General features: G+C 47.9%; 3 protein-coding genes across 4 annotated transcripts; 2 read left to right on the top strand and 1 right to left on the bottom strand.

Moving 5' to 3' along the window:
* The first annotated feature begins 5,742 nt into the window (after positions 1-5,742).
* Positions 5,743-10,047, top strand: FBS4 (F-box family protein). 2 transcript variants are annotated; one of them, XM_048716731.2, is made up of 5 exons: positions 5,743-6,099; positions 8,319-8,743; positions 8,827-8,901; positions 9,300-9,409; positions 9,501-10,047. In XM_048716731.2, exons 2-5 carry the CDS (start codon positions 8,396-8,398, stop codon positions 9,766-9,768), a joined length of 801 nt encoding a protein of 266 aa, XP_048572688.1. In that variant the 5' UTR covers positions 5,743-6,099; positions 8,319-8,395; the 3' UTR covers positions 9,769-10,047. The 2 variants fall into 2 exon arrangements, with proteins under 2 accessions (XP_048572688.1, XP_048572679.1); XM_048716722.2 differs by having other exon boundaries at positions 9,498-10,047.
* A 1,079-nt stretch (positions 10,048-11,126) lies between these two features.
* Positions 11,127-12,869, bottom strand: LOC125552988 (GDSL esterase/lipase EXL3). The gene is made up of 3 exons (XM_048716711.2): positions 12,298-12,869; positions 12,067-12,197; positions 11,127-11,975 (listed from the first exon to the last, which is right to left on the bottom strand). The coding sequence occupies exons 1-3, from the start codon at positions 12,602-12,604 to the stop codon at positions 11,295-11,297; spliced, it is 1,119 nt and encodes a 372-aa protein (XP_048572668.1). The 5' UTR covers positions 12,605-12,869; the 3' UTR covers positions 11,127-11,294.
* Positions 12,870-12,941: 72 nt separating this feature from the next.
* On the top strand, positions 12,942-14,235 carry LOC125552977 (Trm112p-like protein). Its single transcript, XM_048716705.2, has 3 exons — positions 12,942-13,125; positions 13,210-13,264; positions 13,964-14,235. The coding sequence occupies exons 1-3, from the start codon at positions 13,025-13,027 to the stop codon at positions 14,066-14,068; spliced, it is 261 nt and encodes an 86-aa protein (XP_048572662.1). The 5' UTR covers positions 12,942-13,024; the 3' UTR covers positions 14,069-14,235.
* Positions 14,236-26,340: the final 12,105 nt, after the last annotated feature.

The following is a 26,340-nucleotide window of genomic DNA, read 5'->3' as shown; positions in this document are numbered from 1 at the left end:
GTGCATGGTTTCAACGCTTCTCTTCCTTTATTCAAACCATAGGCTTTATTCCCTCTCTTTCTGACGCCTCTCTCTTTGTCTATCATCATAATTCTGACATTGCCTACTCACTTCTTTATGTCGACTATATCATTCTCACTGCGTCTTCTCAACCTTTTTTGGACCACATCATTACTCATCTACGTTCTGAGTTTTCTATGACAGATCTTGGTCTTCTTCATCATTTTTAGGCATTGCAGTGATTCATGATTCACCTGGTCTGTTTCTTTCCCAACGTCAATACATCCTAGATCTTCTCAATCGTGCTGGTATGCTAGACTGTCATCCTTCCCATACTCCTGTCGACACTAGTTTCAAAATTTCTCCCAATGGCGATCCTTTCTCTGATCCTACTCTTTATCGTAGTCTTGCCGGTGCTCTCCAGTATCTTACCATCACTCGTCCTGAAATATCATTTGCTGTCCAACAAGCTTGTCTCTATATGCATGATCCTTGAATTCCTCACTATAATCATATCAAACGCATGCTTCGGTATCTAAAAGGTACTCTCGATCATGGTCTCCACATAAACAATTCATCCCCCACCTCTCTCATCGCGTATTCTGATGCAGACTGGGCTGGTTGTCCCGACACTCGACGATTTACATCCAGTTTCTGTGTTTTTCTTGGCGACAATTTGATTTCTTGGTCCCCGAAAAGGCAGGTAACCGTCTCGCGCTCGTCCACTTAAGCTGAATATCGTGCGGTTGCACATGCTGTGGCTGATACGATCTGGCTTCGTCAGTTGCTCTGGGAGTTGCATCGACCGCTTGCACATGCTACCATAGTTTATTGTGATAACATATCAGCTGTCTACATGTCTGGGGTCCTGTTCAACATCGTGGACTAAACATATTGAGATTGATATACACTTTGTTTGCGAGAAGGTGGCTCTTGGACAAGTTCAGGTGCTGCATGTTCCTTCTACGGCTCAATTTGCTGATATATTTACCAAAGGACTGCCATCTACATTATTTTGTAATATTCGATCCAGTCTCCATGTTGTCGAGCCTCCCGTTGATACTGCGGGGGGATGTTAGACTATTACTTGGCTTTCAAGTTACCTAGTCCTAGTCGTATTGTAATAGGTCTAGTTGGCTTGTAATCTCTCATATATACCGTTGTATGCGGCCAGCAATAAACAACAACAATAGTTTTATTCAATCTTACAGATCCATCCTCCAACCAGTGGGATCAGGAGTTAGTGTTCCAAACGTTTTGCCCTAAAGACGCTCGTACTATTCTTAGCATACCGATTTGTGATCAGTATGATGATTTCCTGGCATGGCACTTTGACAGCAAGGGCTTGTTCTCGGTGAGATCGGCTTACAGAGTCCGTGTGCAAATGCTCATGCCACAACAGGCGCACCAAGTGGGAGACTTTTGGCGCACTCTTTGAAGACTAGATGTCTGGCTCGTGTACACCACTTTTTATGGCGCTTTGCGCACAACAGTCACCCGCTCCTCCGCAATGTTCAACGAGTTGGGGTAGAACTTGATGCTCGTTGTGTGATCTGCCATAGACAACTGGAAGATGGCGGACATCTGTTCCTTAGATGCAAGGAGGTGAAAAAGATTTGGAGGGCATGCGGTCCCGACAGTTACTGCTCCAATGTGAAACATTAAAAACCTTGCTGGAGGCTATCTTGAAGCTTCAGGAGGCCGTGAAGCTGCATGTAATCTGCTGTTATGGACCTGGTGATCAGAGAGGAACAATGTGAACCAAAAAAACAAAGCTATCCTCGAAAGCATTCCAGGCACGCGTGGGCTACTTGGCCCTTGAATGGTCTGAATCCCTAAGGGCAAAGGAGCAAAGAAGGCCCGCAACCACTCCATGATGGGTGGCTCCAACGACAGAGTTCGTCAAGCTAAATGTCGATGCGGCATTTAGGTTTGTCTCTGGCGAAGGGGGTTGGGGAGTGATTGGCCACGATGACACGGGAGAGGTGATCTTCGCTGCATCGGGGCGGCTCCTACACCAAACCAGTGCGCTCCAGGCTGAAACGGAGGCCCTCATCAAATCGATCCAGCTTGCGAAATCTTTCGGAGTGGGTCGCATAAATTTTGAAACAGATTGTCTGAATCTACAACAGGCTATATCATCCACTACCCAGGACCGGGGACCTCTTGGTGTGCTCTTCCGTGAAGCAAAGTTCCTCCTTCGGCTAAATTTCATTGCTTATAAGATCATGTACTGCCCCTGCACTCGAAACCTCCCAGCTCATATGCCAGCTGCGGCTGGAGCTAATGCCACACTTGGTAGCCAATAGGTGTGGCATGAAGATCTCCTCGATGATGTAACCCCTGCTGTGACCACCGATTCGGCTAGTCCCTCGTAATTCTAGAATGCAAGGTGTTCCTGCTCAAAAAAGAAAAAAAAGAAGATACATAAGTTTTATCGTATTCGTGAAAAAATTGGCACTCCTCCTGGTGTTGGTGTTTGGTGCTAGGGCCGACGGGGTATAGTGCCCATGCCCCACGCTCCGGGGAAAACCCTTGATCTAGTTTAGATCGGACGATGACAACGCTATTCGGTGTCGCATTCTTTTTTGGGGGCATCGTCTTGGAGGTGGATCTGGTCAGAGGGACCCGTGGCTTGTGAGGATGTGTGTGTTGTTTCCCTCTGTATAGTTTTTGGATTGGATTACCCTCGTAAACTGGACCAACCTTTCTATCTATTCGATGAACGGTTCTCCAGCTAACATTAAAAAAGAAGGAAAACACTAACACCCACACGTGTGGCATCTTGCATATCGCCCGCGCGCCTTCTTTACCACTCATTTTGCCACATGTGAACAGATGACATCAGCAAGAATTTTTTTGGTTTTCGGTTTAAAAATATTTTATATCCTAATTAAAAAATCAAATTAAAAATTCATTTTCACCATTAAATCCATCTCGACAAGATGTTCAAAACTAGACCCCATGTTGATATGTTTCGACGAAATATTTTTTGCTCAAAAGTTGCCATGATGTTAACACTGTAGTTGTCATAGTGCTTAAACTTAAGTTGCCATGTGGCAATTTCAGTTTGTAGAGCATGGCAATTTTAGTATTTTGATGATGGCAACTCCAGTACTTTGACCATGAAAATTATTTTTTTATGAACCATGGCAATTTTAAGTGCATTTATCATGGCAATTTAGTTTATGGTTCATGGCAAGTCTAATTTCTTAATTCCTCGTTTTATAAATGCCAAAATTTACTTTTAAATGTAGAAAAAAAATAGCTGAAACATAACATGACAACTTTAGTGTAAACATCATGGTAATTCATGTGCAATAGACATGACAACTTTTAATCCAAAAAAAATCATCAGAAGATATTGATATGACATCTAGTTTCGAAAATCTCGTTGCGAGGGATTTAATGTTAAAAAGTAGATATTTAATCGGATTTTTCAATTAAAAGATAAAATATTTAAAAAATTAAAAATCCAAAAAGATTCTCACATGCATGTATGCGGTGACGTGGCGCAATATGTATGTTATAGAATGTGTGGGCAGATTTCGCTCTCATTACACATGTAGGTGTTAGAGCATCTCCAGCCGAGCCCCCAACACGCTCTCCCCAGGTGATTTTTTCGCGCCGGCGTACAAAAATCAGCCCAATCGCGCCCCCAGAAGCCCAATTTTCGCCGGCTCAGGCCGAATTCGGCGCCGGCGGGCCCAGACCGAACCCGGCGCTCGGGGGCGCCGGGTGAAATGATTTTGGCACGAAAGAGCCGCGGGCCCGCCGAGTCAGCGACACTCGCCTCGTTGTCGTGTGAACGCCTCGGTTTCCCGCGGGGAATCAATGCCAAGGCTGCTACCAGTCAGCCTTTCATTGATTCCTCACGGGACGGCTCTTCACGGGCGGTGCGGCGCCGCCCCCCGCCCGTGTACACACGCCTCCCCCGACGGCTATAAAAAGCGCCCCCGCCATTGGCCACAGACGCCGTGCTCTCTCTCTCTCTCCGCCGACGAACCTCTGTGTCTCTCTCCGGCGCCGACGAACCTCTCCTCTCTCCCAGCCCCATTCACGACAATGTGTGAGCGGTTCCCTGGCGACGAAGCGGCGGTCAACGGCTTCGGCTGCCGCTCGCTGCAAACGTGGGAGGCGTACATGCTTTTCGAGGCCAACATTCCGGCGCCTCCAGACATGCGCGCTGGGCCGACAGGATGGAGGCTCAGCGCCGAGGCGTCCCCATCCTCCCCTGCCCGGCGTGGTCGACCGCGTTCGGTCGTCGCTGACCGAGGAGCAGCGCGCCTTCCCGCAGTACGCCGCCGACAAACACGAGGCGTGGGCGGCGTATTTCCAGCGCCATCAGGAGCAACGCCTCGCCTCCACCAACGAGGCACCGGTGGTGGCGGGCGGCCAGTGGAGCAGCGAGGAGCGACGCCTGTGGTGGTCCGTCCCCGGTCAGACGCTCGACGAGGTTCTCGCGCACATCGAGGGCGACAACAACCCGCCGCTCGCACACCCTCGGGGACCGGCCGTCGCTCTGGTGCCCCGCCCGGCGCCGGGCAATGGATGCCAAGGAGGTTTGCCTCCGGTTCGTCGTCCTCGTCCCGTTCCTCCTCCCACTCCTCTTCCCACTCCTCCGGCTCTCCAGCGGTGTTCGGCGTCAAGGCCGAGCCCGTAGCGGAGACCCCGCTCGGCCGGCATCGTCATCAACGAAGGCGGTGGCCGCGCCTCGTCTTTGGCTCCTCTCCGACTCGTCAAGCCGAAGACGGAGCCAGGGCTCCCCGCTGTGAAGACAGAGCCCGGGCTCGCCAGCGGCGTCAAGGAGGAGGCGCTCGACGACGAAGCGGCCCTCAAATGGGCGCACGACGACTGGGTGCAGACGGAGAGGGAGCGCCAGTGCGCCGCCCTCGCGCGGCTTGAAACTCGTCGCCGTGGCCGGGACGAGGGAGGCATCGTCGTCCTTGACGACGACGATGACGCGCCGCCACCTCCTGTCCGCCATGGAGACGCCGGACAGGGGTCCAGTAGGGGCGGCCGCGCCATCAAGAAGGAGAAGGCCGCCGCCGACGAGGACGGCGGCGACTTCGCCGCGCTGATTGAGTTCTTCGCCCCATAGATTAGTTTTTTTAAATAATTTATGTAAAACGCCGAACATGTTTAATATGAATATCAAGTTTGCCGAACTTTAGCCGAACTTTGTCAAACTTCACCGAATTCAGCTTTTTTAAAAATAAAAAGATGCGTCCGGGACGACCCTGGGGCGAGCGGCTGGGAACCCGCTCGCTCGCCCCCGCGCCGATTTAAGCGCCGGCTCGTTCTCAGATAGCGCATAAAATCACCGTCTAAGGAGCCAACGGCTGAAGATGCTCTTAGCGTTGTCAAAAAAAAATCCCCACCGACAGATCCACCGGGAGGAAAAAGGAGGAGTCCAGCCCCGATCTCCACGCCGCGCTCGGCTCCGCTGTTCCCGCTGCCGCCACCGTCCGGCCCACGCCCCACGCGGGAGGCCACCAGCTGGCGCAAACTACCACGTACGCTTCCCGTGCCCACTCGAGCGATAACGCCGTCCGCTCTACCATGCTCCTCCTACCAGCCGACGGCTATAGGGCCGACGGCGTCGTTGGGATCCTCCCTCCGCACCGCACGTACGCCTGGATGGTCCGCCTGAATTTCTACTCCACTCTGTAGACACGAGCAGGTGGGGCCCGCTCACGGAATCAGTTTCCTGTAGAGAGAAAATGTTTAACAAACCCTCTGGCAGGGACGGGGCCCCTCCGAGGCGCATTGGCGCCAAACGCCGACGAAATTTTTCGGTTTTCCCTCCCTATCGTTTTCTCCGTTCGTACAAATGCTTTCCCCCCTTTCCTTTCTCTCTCCTCTCCTTTCACCCATCCATTCCACACGTCCATCCACCAGGATTCAGGAGAGAGAGAGAGATTGACGGGAGAGAGAGAGAGAGATTGCGGAGAGGAGAGAGAGATTCTGCTGGTTCTCGCTGCCCGGCGGTTCGGCGGCTGTGATTCGGTTGCTCGCGTCTATTGCAGAAAGAGAGTTGAATCCAGCAAAGCCTATGGGAGCTGGCTCCTGAGCCGCGGCGGCAGGCGGGTGTATCTGGTAAAGACCAATTCTTTTTACTTCTTCCTTTCCATGCGTCTTCTTGCTTCTATACTACTGATTCGGGTCGAATTTTCTCGGCGACCTCGTCCTGCCTTCCTACACGAACCCAATCGAATCGAATCGGGATAGGACCGGGGCTTCTAGGTTTACCGTACCAAGGGATGAATCTGGCTGCCCATACATGTGCTTGCGTCCATCCTTACTACTGTAGTTTGTATTATCACTTACTACTGTTCAATGGAGATCTTCAATAGGAGTACTCTCTTGTGACTGATTACCCATAGATGTTAGAAAGGGGACATTGCAGAGCGCTAGCCCTTCTTAACCCCTCCTCTGCGATTACCCATAGACACTACTCTCTTGTGACTGATTACCCATATATGCTATGCTAGTACAATGAATTGATACCCACTACTACTACGGTTCCTTTGTGCATTGCTCTCTCAGGTTGTTGCTAAGGGGACTGTTAATGTAGTCAATCATGACCCATACCTCTCTGAATGTCGTTAATCATGACCCATATCTGTTTTAATGTGGTTAATCACGACTCGTAATAATGGCCTCTCCAGCTAGTCGGCTTTCAGCGACCATGCCACTATTTGTTTACTAGTACAAAATTAGACAACCTAATATTAGCACATTAACAACACAATAATTATAGCACCCTTCTATGGCCCTGTCGCATGTGCTAACCTCCCCTTTATATGTTCAGTTTTATACTAGTGCGGTAGTGCCATTCATGGCATCCTTTAGATAAACAAAGGAAGCCGTCTTTGTTTTCTTGCAACATATACTAATGCTAATTCTACATATGCCACTGCCTACTTTCTGTAATTGAAAAATGCCTTTGCAAAAAAAAGAAAACTTACGGACAAAGCCACTGCAAAAAGGGCTAATTCGATATATGCCACTGCCATAATGGCATTTATCAAAGTACCCAAGTGTTGACCATGGAAATGTTTTTGTAAGTTTTTTTTGCAGTCATATTTTTGGATACGCGAAATTGGCAGTGGTATGTATAGAATAAACCCATAATAAAATAGTTACATCCATTGATTAAGATAGTTGATCAATAGTGTCCAGTTCTGTCTTAAAATAGTAAATTTGATATCAAGGTTTGGGCGGAGACGTGGGGAACACAACACGGGTGCAAATTAGCATGACATCACCAGGCAGGTTATGCATTGGGAAAAGAGTACAATTACTGGGTCTAGACCCTATCGCGAGGGGCCTGATCAAACTGCCAGTTCATGTTCAACCAAATCCCAAGACAAATTCAACAGGCAGGGAGGTGTGCACACTTACTGACTGAAACAGAAAATCCTCACTCTAAACGGTAAACACCTAAACCAAACATGGGAACGTCACATGAACGAAATTAAAAGTTCACAACAACTTAGACCCTTTACAGTAGGAAAAATAGCATCGAAAGTTTGGTTTTTGAAATGAGGATTCTGGGTGTGGCTGTACTTCCGTTTGTATACGTTACTCTTTCTATACCTGCCAAATCTTACGGACAGAGCATAGGACAAGTCTTTCTACACCTGCCAAATCTTACCGACAGAGCATAGGACAAGCCTTTCTATACCTGCCAGCTGTGCATTGTGTAGCTGCTGTTAGCCTACCCACTGTTTTTATCTCGCTTTCCTTTCCTAATGATTGTTTGACCGGTGTAGACACATGTCGGCTGCTTGTGGTGCGCACACGTACCTACCATGCCACAAAGTCATTTTCATTACCGTTTAATGCACTCTAGAACCTGAAGTTACATTTGTATCACTATGTATTGCAATTTTGTTCAGTTATCCTGATCTTAGGCTGCATAAACTAATTATCAGCTTCTTCAATGGAGAACAGAGAACTGTTATACTTGCTTAGTTACCAAATAACAAATGAATACATTTGAATAGTTGGTATGAGCTTATTTGGTGGCAATGTGCTCACCTTCCCATTATTTTCCCATATAACTATCTCATTGTCCTGCTTCTGACCCAATCTAGGAGATGCGGAGGCCGCCGCTTGTTGTTTGTCTAGCATAGGATATTATGTTGCAGTTTCCTTTCTTACATCCTAGCTCTACCTGACGTTAGAGTATTTTTTGTACCAACTGGCAAGATAGCAAAGCTTTTGATGTTCATAATGAGTTTAGTTCTCCTGTTATATTATCTTTGTTGTTGCTGTACTCCTTTCTTAATTTGTGCTCCCTCTTATTGAAGCTGGGAGATGAAACTGGAAGATAAGCAAGGTTTTGCATTATCTGCCGTTCCAAATTTTCTTGCTAGTAGTAGACATCATGGGGTCTGGATCAGTGACTCTGAAGCAAAAGAAACGAGTGAAACATACAAAGAACAAGTACTTGAAGCCTGGTGCCCTGGCTCAGATTCGTTATAGTAGGAGCACAAGCAGGGATATAGGGAAGAAACGGATTCTGTTAAATGTGGAGAAGGATGATGAGCTGGAGATATCACCACATGCCGAGGTTGTGTTTGAAAGCAGTACACCAATTATGTCTCCAGCAAGACTCAGTTTTGAGACATTTAGTGGCATCAAGGGACAGTTGTTGCCAACAACTCCAAAGACTCCTCAAGCAACTGAATGCGATGGGCATTCAAGGCTTGAGTCACTTCCACTTGATCTGCTGGTATAGAATCGAAACTACTTCTTGTTAACTCCAATGTGCATTGTATTTGTATCACATCTGACTACCATTGTTTTATTGAAAAGATCAAGATCGTCTGTTACTTGCACCATGACCAGCTGAAGGCTGTTTTCCACGTTTCATCAAGGATCCGGAAGGCAGTAAGTATCATCTTTTGTACATAGTTTATTAGTCCAGTTACTAAGTGTTTTTCCTTTTGCACTTTCAATACCCTTGTCAAACTTAGTTCTCACTAGAATCATGAACCAAATGATGTTTTGGTAACAGTAGGTGAGACCTATGAGCATACATAACACGCTACATTTCTTATTTTATTTTTACATTGGTGTATGGTATCCATGTAACCTGCATAGTAACTACCTACCATGGTATCTGACATGGCAGAAAGTCTGCTTTTCCATTGCTTAATTAGTTAATTACATAGGATTCCAAATCTTTCTGTAGCGTGCCTAGTCATTTCTATACTTGTTAATTGGTCCAGTGTTTTGGATGTTTGGTATCCCCTCAGTCTGGTGCTCATGTTGGTCATGTGAACTAGGTGGAACTGGCAAGGCAGTACCATTTCAACTACACCACTCCAGATCGCAGCAGGCAGGAACTGCTCCAAAACAAGACCCCTCTCCGGAGTGAGCATTGGCCTTTCACGAGGTTAGTCATATCTATCATGATTACCCTCAAAAACATTTAATTTGCTTGAATGAAGCTCTAATCTGTTTGAAAACCACTTAATTTTCAGCAGAATAGATGGCAAAGATGTGAGGGTGGCCACCCCTCGAACCCCAAAGGCTCCAAAACACGGCCCTCGGCCATCACATTTCAAGCTGCTCGATGTGAAGCCGATCACAGCCGTTCTTTTCCCAGATTCGTTGCCTTCAAAAAAGCGCCGTCTGCGGCGTCTGATGCCGCCAGGATTGCCAAGGCCTGTACCCAAGGCCGCAGCTTCTCCCAGAGTTTTGCTATACGAGGAAGAGCTTTGCGAAGCGGTGGCGCAGAATAAGCTCCTATGAAGCCCCAAACGAAGTGGTCTGGTTGCGATGGATTGACATCGCTTCTCATGCCTCATCTCATAATGTATATACAGTGTTTATCATTCATGTCATGTCTCTGGGTATGCTTTGTTTCTTCTTTTTGCCTGGTGGCACCTGTGTGTCATCTTGGATAATCATGGTCAGATTAGGCAGTTTTAGGTTAGTCATTAGCCTGTCATACTCTCCTGCTCATAAGGACCAAAGTCTGCTTTATTCCCTGGTTTGTATATACTATAGTAGCGGTTGAATATCTTGGAAGGATAATAGTGTTTTGGCTTCAAAATTGGTGTCTGCTTATCAGGATTCTGGAGACACTGCAAATTCGTACTTGTTCATTTTTTTAGAAAAGGAGGATGGCCTTTGCATATAGGAGATGCATGCGGCCATTTTATTAATTATTCTCAAGGACCTTACAAAGTAGTACTGTCTGAATCCGCCATCTTGGCAACATCTGCCGTTACACCAATCCATATGATGAAGGGGTGCAAGCTGGGTCAAATACTCAGACCTCTCGCCTAAGCCTAACATCTAAAGTCGGAGGCTCCGACCGAGCCACATACTGGGTCCGGGTCACAAACCGGTTCGACGCACTCACATGTGTCGTCGCCGTCATCTTCCACTGGTCCATCTTCAGAGCAGATTGATGTGCCAACCTTGGCAGGTACCTCCGCCATCGACGCCACTATGACGCCAAACGACGACCTCCACCTACGCGAGTCCATCTCCAAGCAACGGACATAGATCCATGCTGGGACAGGGCCGCACCACCGCTGTCGCCCACCACCCACAAGCGCCACCTAGCCCCAAGGTTCCCAAAGCGGTGCCTTCAAGAAGGGAACGACGCCGTGAGCGCCGTCGCCGCCCAACAAAGTTAGGGCTTTCGTCCGGGAGATCTAGAGGAAGGAGAAGTGAGGGGATCAGTCCATACCGACGCCTCCAAGGAGGGGAACGACGCCCTCAGGCGTCGCCGTCGACGCGGCCGGCCATGGCCGACTAGGGATTTCGCCCGAACTAGATCCCCGCCACCAGCAGCGCCTCCTGTACAGAACCGGCGACCCTAGGAAGCACGGTCCGACGAGGATGACCTGCACGCCAAACAGGGGAGGAGGGGAGGCACCAGATCGCGTGCACCGGCCATCGCAGAAACCACTGCTGACCGCCAATGACCACCGGATCCCGCCGCCCGCGCGGCCGGGACGCCAGATCCACCACCCGCACGGCTGCTAGCCGGCCGTGCCTTGCCAATGGAGCCGCCGCTCCAGATCCGGAGTTCCCCACGCAGAGGCAGGGCAACCGAGGCCCCGCCGCCACCATCCTTGGCGCCCCGGGCTTGTCCGGCGGCTGCCTCAGGCGGCGGCGAGGAAGGGAAGAGGAGGAGGGGCGGCTAGGGAGGAGGAGGGAGGGCCTAGGGGTGGGAGGGAGGAGGAGGAGGGGCGGCTATCAAAAATTCGTACTTGTCCATACATACATGGATATAGAGATTGTAAAGTTTGATGATGCTGAATCTACCACAGGCCGTAGCGGTTGATGATCTGCGCCATGAGGAGGTTGTAGCCCGTCTCGGTGAGATGGTAGGTGTCCCAGAAGAGGAACTTGGTCGGGTCGCTGCAGGCGTGCGCCGTGTACCTGTTGCAGGTGAGCGTCACCTCGAACAGCCCGGTGCCGCAGCAGCCGCGGTCGGACACCTGGAAGCCGTAGGCGGCCGGGCGCTGGATCATGTCCAGCAGCGGCGTGTAGAGGTCGATGTACTTGAGCACCGACCCCGGGAGCAGCGCCGTGCCGTTGAGCCGCCGGAGCTCCTTCTCCAGCGCCGCGTTGTACAGCACGGCCGCCTGGTTGTACAGGGACACGCACCCCCTCTCCTCGCCGCCGGCGTTGGTCCGCTGCGACGGCACGCACCCGATGGGCGGGGCGCCGGCGATGCTCACCCGCCGCGCGCCCAGCCCGTGCAGCTTCTGGATGAAGGCCGAGGCGCACTGCACGATGAACTGGATGTAGGACTCGAGGTCGTAGTCTCGCCGGAGCGGCGTCGTGAAGTAGGTGTTGGCCAGGTCGTCGGTGCCGGTCACCACCAGGTACAGGCTCGTCGAGACGATGTCGGCGGCTCGCTGCGCGCTGGCGATGCGGCTGAGCTTACCCTTGTACTCCTTGAACAGCTCCAGCTGGTCGTCCATGCTCAGAACCGACTGATGAAATGCCATGGCAATGTAAATCAGCAAGGCAACTAATGGGCTTTCAAGTCGAGTGTTCGATCTTGGAAGTGCGAGCAGCGCTCACCACGATCTTGGCCGTGAGGGGATCGAAGCCGCAGCCACCGGAGGCGAAGCTGACGCCGGTGAGGAGGTCCGAGTCGCTGAGCTCCGTGCCGAGGTACGCTGGCACGTACTGCTTCAGGCCCATCCGGGTGGCTGGATCAAATGCAAACCATCAGTTTCTGTGCCATGCATACATGAACCGAGTAGCTAGAGAGAGTCGTCAATGGAGTGCCTGCCATGCATATACCCATACCGAGGATGTCGCCGACGATCTTGCCGTTGCTGAACCTGCCGGTGGCGTTGTGGGCGGGGAAGTCCTGGCCGTAGGGAGCGAAGTCGCATCGCACCGCCGTGGTGAGGCCGTTGTTGTTGCCCGGGTCCACGATGGAGTCCCCGAACAGGATCAGCGCCGGCGGCCGCGTCTGGCTCGAGCCCGGCTGGGAAGCGGCAGTGCAGCAGGAGGGACGCGCAAGCATCAATGCCACGACTGCTGTGACGATGAGAATGAGGCGGCGCGTTGCTCCTCCGGCTCCGGGCGTGCATTCGCTGGCCATGGCCATGCCTGCTCCGGTGTTGGTGCTGATCTCTGATCAGCTCACTCACACCACACGCCTACCGCTGCTCTGTCCGATCGATGCTTCTCTTGTAGCCAGAGCGCATTGTAGTTATAGATAGAGAGACATTCAATCTCATCTTAACTTGTGTAATTCCCTCCCCATTTCTTGCAAGATTGAGACTCCAAATTCACAAGTTTTGGCCACCTCGGTTAATGCAATTTTGTTGTTTCGTCAAGCGAGGTGACACACGTCCGTGTGAGCATTGTCTTCGTTTTTTTAGCGGAATCTTGGAATGGAAATTTTCGTGCCTACCCCAACCGTTCGCCACCTTCTAGAGATGGGCTGGGTTGTCTGAGCCGAGCGGATGGGGCAGGTTGGGCTTTCAAAGTTTTGACCGGCCCGATCCACAACCCTGACAGGACGATGAGGCGGACCACGGCGTTGCTGCTGCGCCACGTCGGCGGCGGGATCCCGCAGGCGCTCGCCGACATGCTCGTCTGCCCCCTGTCCAAGAAGCCTCTCAGGTAGCCAAGCCAGGCAATATCTGGGCCCTCCTACTTCCACACTACTCCCTTTGATTGATCTCGTCTCTTTCCTTTGCCCACCAGGTACTGCGACGCCAGCGGCTCTCTGGTCAGCGACGCCGTCGGCATGTCCTTCCCGGTGAGTTCCGGTGTCCCCTCCCGCTCCTCTATGTGCCGCGCTTGTTGAATGCTTGGGCCTGCAACCCTCTGGTGGTTTTAGCCGGTATATTGCATGCTTGCGGCTTACCTGTTTGCTGTATTGCCTCGGCGAAAATGGAAACACATTCATCATGTGCAAAACGAAAAGGGGGCCGATTTCCTAGCATCGCTACTTAATGGCACCATGAAATCCGCAGTGGAGACTCAATTCAGGAAGTAGCTAGTGATAACTAGTCTTCACACAGCATGTCTTTGTGATTATCGAGAATTTGACTGTTTGATGAAGTTTTTGAGCATGAGAGAGGATCATGTTACTAGAAAGTACTACTGGTGTTAGCATGCTGGGATCAGCGCGTGTGCAGTGGCGTGTGGGACAGACTCACATACTAGAGAGAGAAGGTGAGAGGAGAAAATGATTAAAGTGCACATATAATGGCTAACAACCAACTGATTTGATGTTCTAAAACGGGGATATTTTACGTCAACTTTGAACTTTTAGGATAAACATGTTCCTATGGAATTTCAGGATCTCAATTTATTGCTTCCTGTAGCATTTCATCAATTTCTTGCGGCATCTCTGGCATGCTTACACCACTCATTGTGAACAGCATCGCTGGCATTTCCACTCATCATTTCTGCTTAGCAGTTAGCCCTGATTTCATCCTGACATTAACTGCAGATAGTAGATGGAATTCCTTGTCTCCTTCCGAAAGACGGCAAGTTGCTCGAGGACCACCAGAGGGAATCAGGACATGAAACCAGCCCTAGGGATTCCTCTGATTGAATCCACGTTGTTGTACAAGCCGGCAACATCGTTCTGTATTTAAAAAGTAATCGAGATGGAAGCAAGAGTATGTGCTGTCCTCAAACTGTTTCTTGTCGCCGTAAATCATTCTCACGTTGATTTGTACTGACTATTTTGCACAATGGAAATAAAATTATTACATGGTATTGCTCTTAGCCGTAATTTATTTCGGCTTCATGTTTCTCTTTGCTGCTGTACCTGTAGAGTGAACCTTGCGTACTACTCCCTTCGTCACATAATATAAGAGTGTTTTTGACACTACAATAGTGTAAAAAACGGAGAATAGTGTTTTGGCTCTCGGCCTCCATGGAAGTCGTTTTTTTTAATTCAAAATTTTGGTTTAAAAGAAATCTGAAAAAATTTGTACAAGTAAACAAGGATATGAGGCGTATGTGTGTAAAGTTTCAGGATGAAATGCGTTGAAATGCGACCTTGAAATGCGACCTGTACAAAAAAGACAAATTCATGGTCTTGAAGGATGAATTGTATCATGTATTAAAAAGCCTCCGATTTGTCTTTTTTGCACCGCCCTCATTTCAAAGTATTTCGTTCTGAAAATTTACACACTTGTGCACTATGCCTTCATCTATCTCTGTATTTGTTTTCAGAATTTTTTAAAATAAAATATGAATTTTCATGAATTTTGAATTTTGCATTTGAAGGCCTCCATGGAGCTCGGCCTCCAAAAGCAATTTCCGGTAAAAAATGCTCTTATATTATGGGACGGAGGGAGTAAATCAGAAAAACCCTAGAATCCGGATGTCAATGTTAGACTATGCTTTGGTCTACTGTTGGACTTGGTGTTACCGGTCAAAGCTGGTCGTACGCTTCACCCACCCACCGCCCTTGCATGGCGCATGCAAGGCTGTTAGCCACACTCTATCTTCCCATCGATCTAGGATCGATTGTTAGGCCCTCTTTGATTTGCAGGATTTTCAAAACACGGGAATAGGGAAAATACAGGATTTGAGTGGCATGTCCACTTGAATCCTATAGGATTAGCATAGAGTGTTTGATGCTACAGGAAAAACAAAGGAATTGAAAAAAGAGGTTGGAGTGGATGCTAGATTTCCAATGAAATGGTAGTACACTTGATTCCATAGGAAAAATTCCTATAGGATTCAATCCTATGAATCAAACGACAAACGTAGGAAAAAATCCTAAGGATTCTGACCCTCCAAAAGTCTCATGAAATTTCTTTGAATCAAAGGAGCCCTTAGTCTGTTTACGTGCGTGTGTATCTCTCTTCCTCTCTCTCATGTACTCTATTATATATTACCCTACTGTGGGTGAATACGAGTGTGTGATGCATTGTAACCCCTAGTTTATCTTCTATCATGGTATCAAATTAGGTCCTTCCACTGCTTTCGCCATGGACGCCGACGCCGCCTCCGCTGTGGTGAGCTCTACCCCATCTTCGCCAACAACGCTTCAAGCGACGCCTCCGTTGCCTTCACCGCCACCGTCTCCCGGCTCATGGATCTGTGGCATCGCCGGCTCGGCCACCCCGGCACCAATACTTTTTCTAATAAAGGGTTTCCTTCATGTAATACAAACTCTGCTTGTGGACCACTTTGTCATGCCTGCCAATTAGGCAAGCACGTTCGTTTGCCTTTTTATCCATCACGTAGCTCTACTAGTGCTGCTTTCGAAATAATGCATTGTGATCTCTGGACAGCTCCCATCTCCAGTGTTTCTGGCAACAAATACTATCTTATCATCATCGACGGTTACACTAAATACCGGTGGACTTTTCCTCTTGTTCTTAAGTCCGATGTGCATGCTATTTTTCGCTCGTTTCATGCCCTTGTTCGCACCCATTTTCATCACACTATCGCCACATTTCAATGCGACAATGGCTGAGAGTTCGATAACGCTAGTAATCGCGACTTCTTCCTTCCTTTTGGTACGACCATGCGTTTCTCGTGTCCCTACACGTCTTCGCAAAATGGCACTGCCGAGCGTGCTATTCGCTCCACTAACGACGTTGTCCGGACCCTTCTAATTCAAGCCAACATGCCGCCTAAGTACTGGGCTGACGCCCTCTCTACTACCACCCATCTTCTCAATCTTCGGCCAACCAAAACCCTTCTCCGATCTACTCCTCACGAGGCTCTTTTTTCTCAACCTCCTATGTATGATCACCTTAGGGTTTTTGGATGTCTTTGTTTTCCCAACATGTCCGCCACTGCCGCCCACAAGTTGGCACCGCGGTCGACGGCGTGTCTCTTTCTTGGATATCCTACGGATCACAAAGGCTACCGCTGTCTTGATCTCTCTACACACCGGGTTCATATCTCTAGGCACGTTGTTTTCGACGAGACCGTTTTCCCGTTCGCTAGTCACCCTCCTGCGAAACCCTCCGTTGATGATCTTTTTCTCGATCTACCAAGCGGCCCAAGTTTCCCAGCTAGTCCCCTCCAACCATTTCTTCCTGGCCCGGTAGCAAAACCAGATCGTCCCGCTTCGTCCACTCAAGCGGCCATCCCGTCCTCCCACATCTCCTCTACGGACGTTGTCACACCAGCCACTACATCCAGCCCTTGCTCCTAGCCTAGTTCATCTAGCGAACCCAACCCGACGTCTACCGCACCCAGCCCAGCCTTGGCGGGTCCTATAGGAACGACCACCTCGTAAGCTCCCGCGCCGGCTAGCGCTAGTCCTTCCTATCCTACCACGCCTCCACGATGAAGGAAATATGCCCTAGAGGCAATAATAAAGTTATTATTTATTTCCTTATATCATGATAAATGTTTATTATTCATGCTAGAATTGTATTAACCGGAAACATGATACATGTGTGAATACATAGACAAAACAGAGTGTCACTAGTATGCCTCTACTTGACTAGCTCGTTGAATCAAAGATGGTTATGTTTCCTAACCATAGACAAAGGGTTGTCATTTGATTAACGGGATCACATCATTAGGAGAATGATGTGATTGACCCGACCCATTCCGTTAGCTTAGCACTTGATCGTTTAGTTTGTTGCTATTGCTTTCTTCATGACTTATACATGTTCCTGTGACTGAGAGATTATGCAACTCCCGTTTACCGGAGGAACACTTTGTGTGCTACCAAACGTCACAACATAACTGGGTGATTATAAAGGTGCTCTACAGGTGTCTCCAAAGGTACTTGTTGGGTTGGCGTATTTCAAGATTAGGATTTGTCACTCCGATTGTCGGGGAGGTATCTCCGGGCCCACTCGGTAATACACATCACTTAAGCCTTGCAGGCATTGTAACTAATGAGTTAGTTGCGGGATGATGTATTACGGAACGAGTAAAGAGACTTGCTGGTAATGAGATTGAACTAGGTATTGAGATACCGACGATCGAATCTCGGGCAAGTAACATACCGATGACAAAGGGAACAACATATGTTGTTATGCGGTTTGACCGATAAAGATCTTCATAGAATATGTAGGAGCCAATATGAGCATCCAGGTTCCGCTATTGGTTATTGACCAGAGACGTGTCTCGGTCATGTCTACATAGTTCTCGAACCCGTAGGGTCCGCACGCTTAAAGTTCGATGACGGTTATATTATGAGTTTATGTGTTTTGATGTACCGAAGGTAGTTCGGAGTCACGAATGTGATCACGGACATGACGAGGAGTGTCGAAATGGTCGAGACATGAAGATTGATATATTGGACGACTATATTCGGACACCAGAATGGTTCCGGGGGTTATCGGATATATACCGGAGTACCGGGGGGTTACCGGAACCCCTCGGGGGTTATTGGGCCTCATGGGCCCAAAGTGGTGGAAGAGGAGAGGCAGCAGGAGGTGGCGCGCGGCCCCCCTTGCCCTAATCCGAATTGGGAAAGGGAAGGGGGCGGCGGCCCCCCTTCTCCTTCCTTCTGTCCACCTCCTCCTTCCCCCTCTCCTAGTTGGAATAGGAAAGGGGGGCAAAACCTACTTGGAGTAGGATTGCCCCCCCCCTTGGGCGCGCCTCCTCCTCTTGGCCGGCCCCCTCCTCCTCCCCCTTTATATACAGAGGAGGGGGGCACCCCATAGACACGATAATTGATCTCTTAGATCTTTTAGCCGTGTGCGGTGCCCCCTCCACCATAATCCACCTCGGTCATATCGTAGCGGTTCTTAGGCGAAGCCCTGCGTCGGTAGAACATCATCATCGTCACCACGCCGTCGTGCTAACGGAACTCTCCCTCAAAGCTCGGCTAGATCAGAGTTGGAGGGACGTCATCGAGTTGAACGTGTGCAGAACTCGGAGGTGTCATGCGTTCGGTGCTTGATCGGTCGGATCGTGAAGACGTATGACTACATCAATCGCGTTGTGCTAACGCTTCCGCTTTCGGTCTACGAGGGTACGTGTACAACACTCTCCCCTCTCGTTGATATGCATCACCATGATCCTGTGTGTGCGTAGGATTTTTTTGAAATTACTACGTTCCCCAACAGTGGCATCCGAGCCAGGTTTTATGCGTTGATGTTATATGCACGAGTAGAACACAAGTGAGTTGTGGGCGATACAAGTCATACTGCTTACCAGCATGTCATACTTTGGTTCGGCGGTATTGTTGGATGAAGCAGCCCGGACCGACATTACGCGTACACTTACGCAAGACTGGTTCTACCGACGTGCTTTGCACACAGGTGGTTGGCGGGTGTCAGTTTCTCCAACTTTAGTTGAACCGAGTGTGGCTACGCCCGGTCCTTGAGAAGGTTAAAACAACACTAACTTGACGAACTATCATTGTGGTTTTGATGCGTAGGTAAGAACGGTTCTTGCTCAGCCCGCAGGAGCCACGTAAAACTTGCAACAACAAAGTAGAGGACGTCTAACTTGTTTTTGCAGGGCATGTTGTGATGTGATATGGTGAAGGCATGATTCTATACTTTATTGTATGAGATGATCATGATTTGTAACCGAGTTATCGGCAACTGGCAGGAGCCATATGGTTGTCGCTTTATTGTATGCAATGCAATCGCCCTGTAATGCTTTACTTTATCACTAAGAGGTAGCGATAGTCGTAGAAGCATAAGTTGGCGAGACGACAACGATACTACGATGGAGATCAAGGTGTCGCGCCGGTGACAATGGTGATCATGACGGTGCTTCGGAGATGAAGATCACAAGCTCAAGATGATGATGGCCATATCATATCACTTATATTGATTGCATGTGATGTTTATCTTTTATGCATCTTATCTTGCTTTGATTGACGGTTGCATTATAAGATGATCTCTCACTAAATTATCAAGGTATAAGTGTTCTCCCTGAGTATGCACCGTTGTGAAAGTTCTTCGTGCTGAGACACCACGTGATGATCGGGTGTGATAGGCCCTACGTTCAAATACAACGGGTGCAAAACAGTTGCACACGCAGAATACTCAGGTTAAACTTGACGAGCCTAGCATATGCAGATATGGCCTCGAAACACTGAGATCGAAAGGTCGAGCGTGAATCATATAGTAGATATGATCAACATAGTGATGTTCACCATTGAAACTACTCCCTCTCACGTGATGATCGGACATGGTTTAGTTGATTTGGATCACGTTATCACTCAGAGGATTAGAGGGATGTCTATCTAAGCGGGAGTTCTTAAGTAACATGATTAATTAAACTTAAATTTATCATGAATTTAGTACCTGATAGTTTTTGCTTGTCTATGTTGTTTGTAGATAGATGGCTCGTGCCGTTGTTCCGTTGAATTTTAATGCGTTCCTTGAGAAAGCAAAGTTGAAAGATGATGGTAGCAATTACACGGACTGGGTCCGTAACTTGAGGATTATCCTCATTGCTGCACAGAACAATTACGTCCTGGAAGCACCGCTGGGTGCCAGGCCTGCTGCAGATGCTGCTGACAACGTTAAGAACGTTTGGCAGAGTAAAGCTGACGACTACTCGATAGTTCAGTGTGCCATGCTTTACGGCTTAGAACCGGGACTTCAACGACGTTTTGAACGTCATGGAGCATATGAGATGTTCCAGGAGTTGAAGTTAATATTTCAAGCAAATGCCCGGATTGAGAGATATGAAGTCTCCAATAAGTTCTATAGCTGCAAGATGGAGGAGAATAGTTCTATCAGTGAACATATACTCAAAATGTCTGGGTATCATAATCACTTAACTCAACTGGGAGTTAATCTTCCTGTTGATAGTGTCATTGACAGAGTTCTTCAATCACTGCCACCAAGCTACAAAAGCTTCGTGATGAACTATAATATGCAAGGGATGGATAAGGCAATTCCCGAGCTCTTCACAATGCTAAAGGCTGCAGAGGTAGAAATCAAAAAGGAGCATCAAGTGTTGATGGTCAACAAGACCACTAGTTTCAAGAAAAAGGGTAAAGGGAAGAAGAAGGGGAACTTCAAGAAGAACGGCAAACAAGTTGCTGCTCAAGAGAAGAAACCCAAGTCTGGTCCTAAGCCTGAAACTGAGTGCTTCTACTGCAAACAGACTGGTCACTGGAAGCGGAACTGCCCCAAGTATTTGGCGGATAAGAAGGATGGCAAGGTAAACAAAGGTATATGTGATATACATGTTATTGATGTGTAGCTTACTAATGCTCGCAGTAGCACCTGGGTATTTGATACTGGTTCTGTTGCTATTATTTGCAACTTGAAACAAGGACTACAGATTAAGCGAAGATTGGCTAAGGACGAGGTGACGATGCGCGTGGGAAATGGTTCCAAAGTCGATGTGATCGCAGTCGGCACGCTACCTCTACATCTACCTTCGGGATTAGTTTTAGACCTGAATAATTGTTATTTGGTGCCAGCGTTAAGCATGAACATTATATCTGGATCTTGTTTGATGCGAGACGGTTATTCATTTAAATCAGAGAATAATGGTTGTTCTATTTATATGAGTAATATCTTTTATGGTCATGCACCCTTGAAGAGTGGTCTATTCTTATTGAATCTCGATAGTAGTGATACACATATTCATAATATTGAAGCCAAAAGATGTAGAGTTGATAATGATAGTGCAACCTATTTGTGGCACTGCCGTTTAGGTCATATTGGTGTAAAGTGCATGAAGAAACTCCATACTGATGGACTTTTGAAACCACTTGGTTATGAATCACTTGGTACTTGCGAACCGTGCCTCATGGGCAAGATGACTAAAACGCCATTCTCCAGAACTATGGAGCGAGCAACATATTTGTTGGAAATCATACATACAGATGTATGTGGTCCGATGAATGTTGAGGCTCGCGGCGGGTATCGTTATTTTCTCACCTTCACAGATGATTTAAGCAGATATGGGTATATCTACTTAATGAAACATAAATCTGAAACATTTTAAAAGTTCAAATAATTTCAGAGTGAAGTTGAAAATCATCGTAACAAGAAAATAAAATTTCTACGACCTGATCGTGGAGGAGAATATTTGAGTTATGAGTTTGGTCTTCATTTGAAACAATGCGGAATAGTTTCGCAACTCACGCCACCCGGAACACCACATCGTAATGGTGTGTCCGAACGTGTAATCGTACTTTACTAGATATGGTGCGATCTATGGTGTCTCTTACTGATTTACCACTATCATTTTGGGGTTATGCTTTAGAGACGGCTGCATTCACGTTAAATAGGGCACCATCAAAATCCGTTGAGACGACGCCTTATGAACTGTGGTTTGGCAAGAAACCAAAGTTGTCGTTTCTTAAAGTTTGGGGTTGCGATGCTTATGTGAAAAAACTTCAACCTGATAAACTCGAACCCAAATCGGAGAAATGTGTCTTCATAGGATACCCAAAGGAAATTGTTGGGTACACCTTCTATCACAGATCTGAAGGAGAAACGTTTGTTGCTAAATTTGGATCCTTTCTAGAGAAGGAGTTTCTCTCGAAAGAAGTGAGTGGGAGGAAAGTAGAACTTGATGAGGTAACTGTACCTACTCCCTTATTGGAAAGTAGTTCATCATAGAAACCGGTTCCTGTGACACCTACACCAATTAGTGAGGAGGTTAATGATGATGATCATGAAACTTCAGATCAAGTTGTTACTGAACCTCGTAGGTCAACCAGAGTGAGATCCGCACGAGAGTGGTACGATAATCCTGTTCTGGAGGTTATGTTGCGAGACCATGACGAACCTACGAACTATGAAGAAGCGATGCTGAGCCCAGATTCCGCAAAATGGCTTGAGGCCATGAAATCTGAGATGGGATCCATGTATGAGAACAAAGTGTGGACTTTGGTTGACTTGCCCGTTGATCGGCAAGCCACTGAAAATAAATGGATCTTCAAGAAGAAGACTGACGCTGACGGTAATGTTACTGTCTATAAAGCTTGACTTGTTGCAAAATGTTTTCGACAAGTGCAAGGGATTGACTACGATGAGACTTTCTCACCCGTATCGATGCTTAAGTCTGTCCGAATCATGTTAGCAATTGCTGCATTTTATGATTATGAAATTTGGCAAATGGATGTCAAAACTGCATTCCTGAATGGATTTCTGGAAGAAGAGTTGTATATGATGCAACCGGAAGGTTTTGTCGATCCAAAGGGAGCTAACAAAGTGTGCAAGCTCCAACGATCCATTTATGGACTGGTGCATGCCTCTCGGAGTTGGAATAAATGTTTTGATAGTGTGATCAAAGCATATGGTTTTATACAGACTTTTGGAGAAGCCTGTATTTACAAGAAAGTGAGTGGGAGCTCTGTAGCATTTCTGATATTATATGTGGATGACATATTGTTGATTGGAAATGATATAGAATTTCTGGATAGCATAAAAGGATATTTGAATAAGAGTTTTTCAATGAAAGACCTCAGTGAAGCTGCTTATATATTGGGCATCAAGATCTATAGAGATAGATCGATACGCTTAATTGGACTTTCACAAAGCACATACCTTGACAAAGTTTTGAAGAAGTTCAAAATGGATCAAGCAAAGAAAGGGTTCTTGCCTGTGTTACAAGGTGTGAAGTTGAGTAAGACTCAATGCCCAACCACTGCAGAAGATAGAGGGAAAATGAAAGATGTTCCCTATGCTTCAGCCATAGGCTCTATCATGTATGCAATGCTGTGTACCAGACCTGATGTGTGCCTTGCTATTAGTTTAGCAGGGAGGTACCAAAGTAATTCAGGAGTGGATCACTGGACAGCGGTCAAGAACATCCTGAAATACCTGAAAAGGACGAATGATATGTTTCTCGTTTATGGAGGTGACAAAGATCTCGTCATAAATGGTTACGTCGATGCAAGCTTTGACACTGATCCGGACGATTCTAAATCGCAAACCGGACATGTGTTTTTATTAAACGATGGAGCTGTCAGTTGGTGCAGTTCTAAACAAAGCGTCGTAGCGGGATCTACATGTGAAGCGGAGTACATAGCTGCTTCGGAAGCAGCAAATGAAGGAGTTTGGATGAAGGAGTTCATATCCGATCTAGGTGTTATACCTAGTGCATCGGGTCCAATAAAAATCTTTTGTGACAATACTGGTGCAATTGCTTTAGCAAAGGAATCCAGATTTCACAATAAAATCAAACACATCAAGAGACGCTTCAACTCCATTCGGGATCAAGTCTAGGTGGGAGACATAGAGATTTGCAAGATACATATGGATCTAAATGTTGCAGACCCATTGACTAAGCCTCTTCCACGAGCAAAACATGATCAACACCAAGGCTCCATGGGTGTTAGAATCATTACTGTGTAATCTAGATTATTGACTCTAGTGCAAGTGGGAGACTGAAGGAAATATGCCCTAGAGGCAATAATAAAGTTATTATTTATTTCCTTATATCAAGATAAATGTTTATTATTCATGCTAGAATTGTATTAAACGGAAACATGATACATGTGTGAATACATAGACAAAACAGTGTCACTAGTATGCCTCTACTTGACTAGCTCATTGAATCAAAGATGGTTATGTTTCCTAACCATAGACAAAGGGTTGTCATTTGATTAACGGGATCACATCATTAGGAGCATGATGTGATTGACCTGACCCATTCCGTTAGCTTAGCACTTGATCGTTTAGTTTGTTGCTATTGCTTTCTTCATGACTTATACATGTTCCTGTGACTATGAGATTATGCAACTCCCGTTTACCGGAGGAACACTTTGTGTGCTACCAAACGTCACAACGTAACTGGGTGATTATAAAGGTGCTCTACAGGTGTCTCCAAAGGTACTTGTTGGGTTGGCGTATTTCAAGATTAGGATTTGTCACTCCGATTGTCGGAGAGGTATCTCTGGGCCCACTCGGTAATACACATCACTTAAGCCTTGCAAGCATTGTAACTAATGAGTTAGTTGTAGGATGATGTATTACGGAACGAGTAAAGAGACTTGCCGGTAATGAGATTGAACTAGGTATTGAGATACCGACGATCGAATCTCGGGCAAGTAACATACCGATGACAAAGGGAACAACGTATGTTGTTATGCGGTTTGACCGATAAAGATCTTCGTAGAATATGTAGGAGCCAATATGAGCATCCAGGTTTTGCTATTGGTTATTGACCAGAGACGTGTCTCGGTCATGTCTACATAGTTCTCGAACCCGTAGGGTCCGCACGCTTAAAGTTCGATGACGGTTATATTATGAGTTTATGTGTTTTGATGTACCGAAGGTAGTTCGGAGTCCCGAATGTGATCACGGACATGACGAAGAGTCTCGAAATGGTCGAGACATGAAGATCGATATATTGGACGACTATATTCGGACACCGGAATGGTTCCGGGGGTTATCGGATATATACCGGAGTACCGGGGGGGGGGGGGGGTTACCGGAACCCCCCGGGGGTTATTGGGCCTCATGGGCCCAAAGTGGTGGAAGAGGAGAGGCAGCAGGAGGTGGCGCGCGCCCCCTTGCCCCAATCCGAATTGGGAAAGGGAAGGGGGCGGCGGCCCCCCTTCTCCTTCCTTCTCTCCACCTCCTCCTTCCTCCTTCTCCTAGTTGGAATAGGAAAGGTGGGCAAAACCTACTTGGAGTAGGATTGCCCCCCTTGGGCGCGCCTCCTCCTCTTGGCCGCCCCCTCCTCCTCCCCCTTTATATACGGAGGAGGGGGGCACCCCATAGACACAACAATTGATCTCTTAGATCTTTTAGCCGTGTGCGGTGCCCCCCTCCACCATAATCCACCTCGGTCATATCGTAGCGGTGCTTAGGCGAAGCCCTCCGTCGGTAGAACATCATCATCGTCACCACGCCGTCGTGCTAACGGAATTCTCCCTCAAAGCTCGGCTGGATCGGTGTTCGAGGGACGTCATCGAGTTGAGCGTGTGCAGAACTCGGAGGTGCCGTGCGTTCGATGCTTGATCGGTCGGATCGTGAAGACGTACGACTACAACAACCGCATTGTGCTAACGCTTCCGCTTTCGGTCTACGAGGGTACGTGGACAACACTCTCCCCTCTTGTTGCTATGCATCACCATGATCCTGTGTGTGCGTAGGAATTTTTTTGAAATTACTACGTTCCCCAACACACGACCCCTACCGCCCCATGCAGTCGCTGTTCAACCCCCTGCTAACCCACATCCCATGCGCACGCGTTCTAAAGCCATGTTTCACCTTCCCTCTCGCAAACTTAACTTTCTTGTCGACGCTCCTTCCATTTCCCCCTACCTCGCACTTACCGTGCCACCCTTGCCGACCCAAACTGAGCTGATGCCATGACCGATGAGTATCAGGCGGAAGTGGGTTTTTCATGTCAAGTATCATTCTGATGGAACCCTTGCGCGCTACAAAGCACGTTGGGTTGTCCGTGGTTTCTCTCAGACCGAGGGGATCGACTACGACGAGACCTTCTCACCAGTCATTAAGCCTAGCACCATCCACGTCGTTCTCACTCTCGCCATTTTAGCCTCTTGGCCCATTCACCAGCTCGATGTCAAGAACGCCTTCCTGCACGGTCACTTAGCCGAGACTGTCTACTGTCAGCAGCCTCTTGGGTTCGAGGATCCCACCGCGCCTTCGCACGTGTGTCTCCTTCGTAAATCTCTCTACGGTCTTAAGCAGGCCCTACGCGCCTGGTTCACTCGCTTCGCCGCCTTCCTAGTGACTATAGGATTCACCGCCTCTAAGTGCGACACCTCCTTGTTTATCTACCGATCCTCGGGGCACACTGCCTATCTCCTCTTATATGTCGATGATATCATACTAACTGCGTCATCCCCCAGTTTTCTTCAGTATGTCATTTCTCGTCTTTGGCAGGAGTTTGCCATGACTGATCTGGGATCTCTCTCGCACTTTCTCGGAGTCTCTGTTACCCGCTCTTCCTCCTCCCTTTTTCTTTCGCAACGGCAATACGTGC

This window comes from Triticum urartu, chromosome 1A (genome assembly GCF_056163025.1).
Source record: "Triticum urartu cultivar PI428250 chromosome 1A, HENAU_Tu73, whole genome shotgun sequence".
NCBI lineage: Eukaryota > Viridiplantae > Streptophyta > Magnoliopsida > Poales > Poaceae > Triticum > Triticum urartu.
Note: the sequence above shows the minus strand (reverse complement) of the source record. Positions and strands in the feature narration are given on the sequence as shown.